General features: G+C 35.5%; 1 protein-coding gene across 1 annotated transcript in view; it reads right to left on the bottom strand.

Annotated features, from left to right (window-relative positions):
* The window catches only part of LOC104793539 (methylmalonate-semialdehyde dehydrogenase [acylating], mitochondrial-like), a gene marked incomplete at its 3' end in the record, with an annotated part of 7,482 nt that continues 3,585 nt past the window's right edge, over positions 708–4,604 (bottom strand). The window contains 10 exon segments of the mRNA XM_010519904.2: positions 708–778; positions 870–960; positions 1,050–1,128; positions 1,213–1,256; positions 1,360–1,395; positions 1,477–1,554; positions 1,772–1,852; positions 1,986–2,076; positions 2,404–2,555; positions 2,643–2,693. Coding sequence (XP_010518206.1) covers positions 708–778; positions 870–960; positions 1,050–1,128; positions 1,213–1,256; positions 1,360–1,395; positions 1,477–1,554; positions 1,772–1,852; positions 1,986–2,076; positions 2,404–2,555; positions 2,643–2,693 — 774 coding nt within the window.

Raw genomic sequence — 4,604 nt, 5'->3', positions numbered from 1 at the left:
AATTTATGTATGTATATTTTGTATGAATAAACACAAGTAACTATCTATTAACAATACTGCAATTGATTATCCACTTATAATTGAACAAATGTTCAACGACTGATGGATACTGTATAATCTAAAAATTCATAAAAAATATAGCAATATGTATCTTAAAATGTAGAAAATATATAATCATAACATATTTTATATAAATAAATAGAAAATTTGTTTTATGATAACAAATAAATATATTTTACTTTGTTAAAGTGTTAACAACAAAAAAGAAGAGAAAAAGAGAGAAAAGAAGGAGAGAAAGAGAGGTAAGTTGTTAGTAAGAGCAAAAATGTAAAAGGAAAGTGGACACATAAGCAAAAAACTTGGGAAAGTATACCATGAGTGGGTTTTTGTGACAGAACTCACACCCAAAGTGGGTTTTCATGACATTCACCCTCTAATAAACTATTGTAGTGTTTGTTTCTGTTGAATTTTTAACTCCTAGCCTTCGTGGATAGAGGATGAAGGAGCGAATTTATCCATTTTCAATTTGTTTCTGTTGTTTGAAACTAGTCTACTATTTTGTTAGATGGAAACTAGAAGAATTTATCCATTTTCAATTCTATTAAAATTCTATTCAAATCTAATAAAATGATACAAATTATAGTAGTTAGAATCACAAAGAAAGATTTGAAAATCTTTTACAATACAAGAAAATCTATGAATTNTACTGAAGTTGGAATATCCTTCCACTGTTGTGTCACTGTCTTGATCTGAGTGAAAAAGTCCACTCCTGCTTTGCCTGCAACAATATTCCAAACTCGAGTATATAAGCCAAGAGAAAGAGTATGCATACATCTTCTTCTGTTTAGTTTTGATGACAATCTTTTTACCATAGAAGTTAAGATCTCCTGCAAAAGAGGCCTTGTTCCCAGTGAAGGAGAAGAACGGTAATGGAACCGGGATTGGAACATTAATACCGATCTGGGAACATTTAACCACAACAAAAGACAGGTCAACCTAGTGTTGTATACAAAAACTGTAGTATTTTATCAGGTCTAAGTTCTTTATACCTGTCCTGCTTCAATTTCCATCTGAAACTTTCTTGCTGCTGCCCCCGACGAAGTAAAAACCGCAGCACCGTTCCCATACCTGTTGAAAGCGTGAATACCAAATTGTTGAGAAAACATGCGAGGAATAATATTAGTATTGAGATATAAAAAAAAGGGTGCTTACTTGTTTTTATTTATTATGGATATGGCCTCATCAAAGCTGCTTGCCTGTAAATGAATGTCAAAAGGGCATCAGAGGTCATAAAATCACACGAATATATAAAAAAGTGAATGAAATGATTGGAATAAAACTATCTTGTTCCAATCTGACCTCCATGCATACAAGAACGGGACCAAAGATTTCCTCCTGCAATGTGCCAAAGGACAAAAGAAATGTAAGTTTCAAGCAGACTATGGATTATTTTGCTGAAGTACAGAATAATCATACCTTGTAACACTCCATGTCTGGAGTAACACCAGATAAAATGGTAGGACCGATGAAATTCCCTTTCTCGTATCCTGGAACCTGTTTGTTAGGAGAGAAGATGTATAAACTTCTCGGACTAATCCATTGTTGACTTCAAGATTACACAAAGATTTTTAATCCAACGATATCATCCAACACAACGAGACCAATATATTTCTGTAGTTCGTGATGATTACTATTTCGTAAAAAAATGGACTGTATTTAAGACACGATGAGACTGTTGCAACAGCAGTAACTTAGGAGATTGTGTAAATACCACAATATTTCTTCCGTCAAGCAGCAATTTAGCACCATCTTCCACACCAGATTGAATCAAGCGGCATATCCTTTCTTTGGCCTAGCCATATAAAAATTTAGCAATACGTTATATATATCAAACAACAGACAAACACAACACTAAACATGGTCATTACACACGTAAGTTCAGCAGTAGTCATGACCAGTAGGCAGAGGTCTGAGCACAAAAATACCTGTTTACTAATCACAGGACCCAGGTCTGCATCTGGTTCTGACCCACATGTGACTTTAAGGGCTTTTGCTCGTTCTACGAGTTTATCCTCCCTGGTTAGTATCAGACAAGTTAAAAGCTAATCTTTTTTATACTACCAAATGAAAATCAACTGGCCTCACACAGCTTCTTCAGTTACTAAGCTTTTAAATCCAGGTCAACAAACAGTTGTCTGTCATTCTAAATTAATAAAAGATGTGTTGCCCAAATATGTTTATATATGGTTTATGCATAGTAAGGTTGTGGAATTCCAAAACCTCCGGATGGAAAAAGGGTTACATGCAAGCGTGTTTATCACAAGAAAAATGAATATATGATACTGGAGAAGGTTAAAACTTGTTAGAGTGATTTGAATATAGAGGAAAGAAAGTTAGCAGTACCATGATTTTGCATCTCCTACAAATACCACTGTACTCAGTGCCATGCATCTCTGTCCAGCGGCACCAAACGCAGCAGCAAGTAGCGCATTTAAAGTGGCATCGATGTTGGCATCAGGCAAGACAAGTCCATGATTTTTCGCCCCCATATTTGACTGAGTCAGTATTTTATAAGCAATTTGACATTATTAGTCTCTAATACTGAGGAGGAATTTTACAGGGGAAAAGACGCAAGATGTTACCTGAATACGTTTGCCTTTCGCTGCTGCTCTTGCATATATATGCATTCCAGCCTTTAAACAAAACAATTCCATACGGAATACACAAGTTAAACCAAAAATTTGAGCTCAGAAGAAAATCAATTCTACCATCATCAGATTTAGAAGAGTTTAAAGGTATAATTTAGCTATCTTTGCAATAGAGTAGTATGTTATGTTATCTAGCTGAACTAATTACACAGGAATTTGACTAGATGTAATTTTATAAATATTATCAATCATAACTTGGTCAACCGCAAACCCAAGTCTACATGCTATAAAAGAGCACAACAAAAGATATACTTACTGTGTTCGACCCAACAAAAGAAACAGCTCTTATATCTTCATCATCACAGATAGCATTCACAGTATCCTGGCATGTAGAGAAGCATTATTATTGTTAATGAAAAAGAGGTGAAGGTAATACTGCGGAATCTCTACATACTGTATTACATTTTGGGACAGTTTTAAGGGGAATCCTCTCTGCAACAATTTAAATCCTACTACAAATAGAAAACTAAGCGAGAATTTTTGAAATAGCCTACATTAGTGCCATGAACGATATTGAGAACCCCGTCAGGTAATCCAGCTTCCATTGCCAATTCCGCAAGTATTACAGAAGCACCTGCCCAAAGCAAGTAACATTAACAACCAGTTTCAATACCACATTTTGTTTTCTCTATATATGTTTATTAACAGTAATCCATCACTAGAAGAGAACTTCGTTTCAATAGTGGACAACGGTTAACTAATATAGAAAATGTGATATATCTAAGAGCATTCAGCGCATCACATGGCATTGCTAGAAAGGTGAATGTTCACTCATGATAAGACATGATCAGAAAGTCTATAAATCTTGAAAATTTCATTCATCAATGAAACATGACAGGAGTGACCATTAGTTAGTAAAATAATCCCAAGGGATAAGGGTAACAAAATTTGAGTACTTTACCAGGATCCTTCTCTGATGGCTTAAGAATATAGGTATTACCACATGTCACTGCAACTGGAAACATCTGCACTAACAAACACACAGTAAATACTCGGACTTCATGGAAGAGAGAATCATAAACAATTAAGGATATACATATCTGTTATCATAAAAGGGCATTAGCATGGTACCCATAAAGGAATCATGGCTGGAAAGTTGAAGGGACAAATGCCAGCACAGACACCTAATGGCTCCCTAATACTATATGTATCAACTCCATTAGACACATTAGGAACATATTCACCCATCTGTAAAGTGGCCATTCCACAGGCATGCTCCACAACCTCTGCGTACCAAAAACTAATCAGTAAGGTTCTCCTCTGCTTGTCAATCATATAAATCAAACCTACAGTAAGAAAAAAAAAAAACTAACCTAACCCACGGAAGATATCACCATGGGAATCCTTTAACGTCTTCCCTTGCTCGGTCGTAATGCTCATAGCAAGTTTATCCTACACAAAAAAAAGATTCAAACTTTCAGCCAAAGACATGTCAAGATATCAAAAAAACAACCTAAACCAAGTAGCAGTTTACCATATTCTTGCGTATAAGCTCTTGAAACTTGAGCATAACACGCTGCCTGGTAGTAATCGGCGTGTTTCTCCACAACGGAAACGCTTGCTTGGCAGCGGATACCGCCGCCTTAAACTCTTCATTAGTAGTCAATGGAACTTTGGAAACAACCTCTTGTGTAGCCTAATTCAAGCAAAACGAAAAATTGACTTCAAAGTTCAAACCTTTTTGTACTAAGAACACTCACAATAGGACTAAAAAGTATTAAGAGAGCTTACAGGGTTGATAACATCGATATGTGATGATGATTGAGAGTCAACAAAAGAACCTCCAATAAGATTTGGTACTCTCTGAATTGAAAACAGAATCATATGATCAAAAAAAAAAAATCAAACCCAGTAAAAATCACATCAAGATCAACCCAAGAACTCACAGGAGGGTCC

This window comes from Camelina sativa, chromosome 1 (assembly GCF_000633955.1).
Source record: "Camelina sativa cultivar DH55 chromosome 1, Cs, whole genome shotgun sequence".
Classification (NCBI taxonomy): Eukaryota; Viridiplantae; Streptophyta; class Magnoliopsida; order Brassicales; family Brassicaceae; genus Camelina; species Camelina sativa.
Note: the sequence above shows the minus strand (reverse complement) of the source record. Positions and strands in the feature narration are given on the sequence as shown.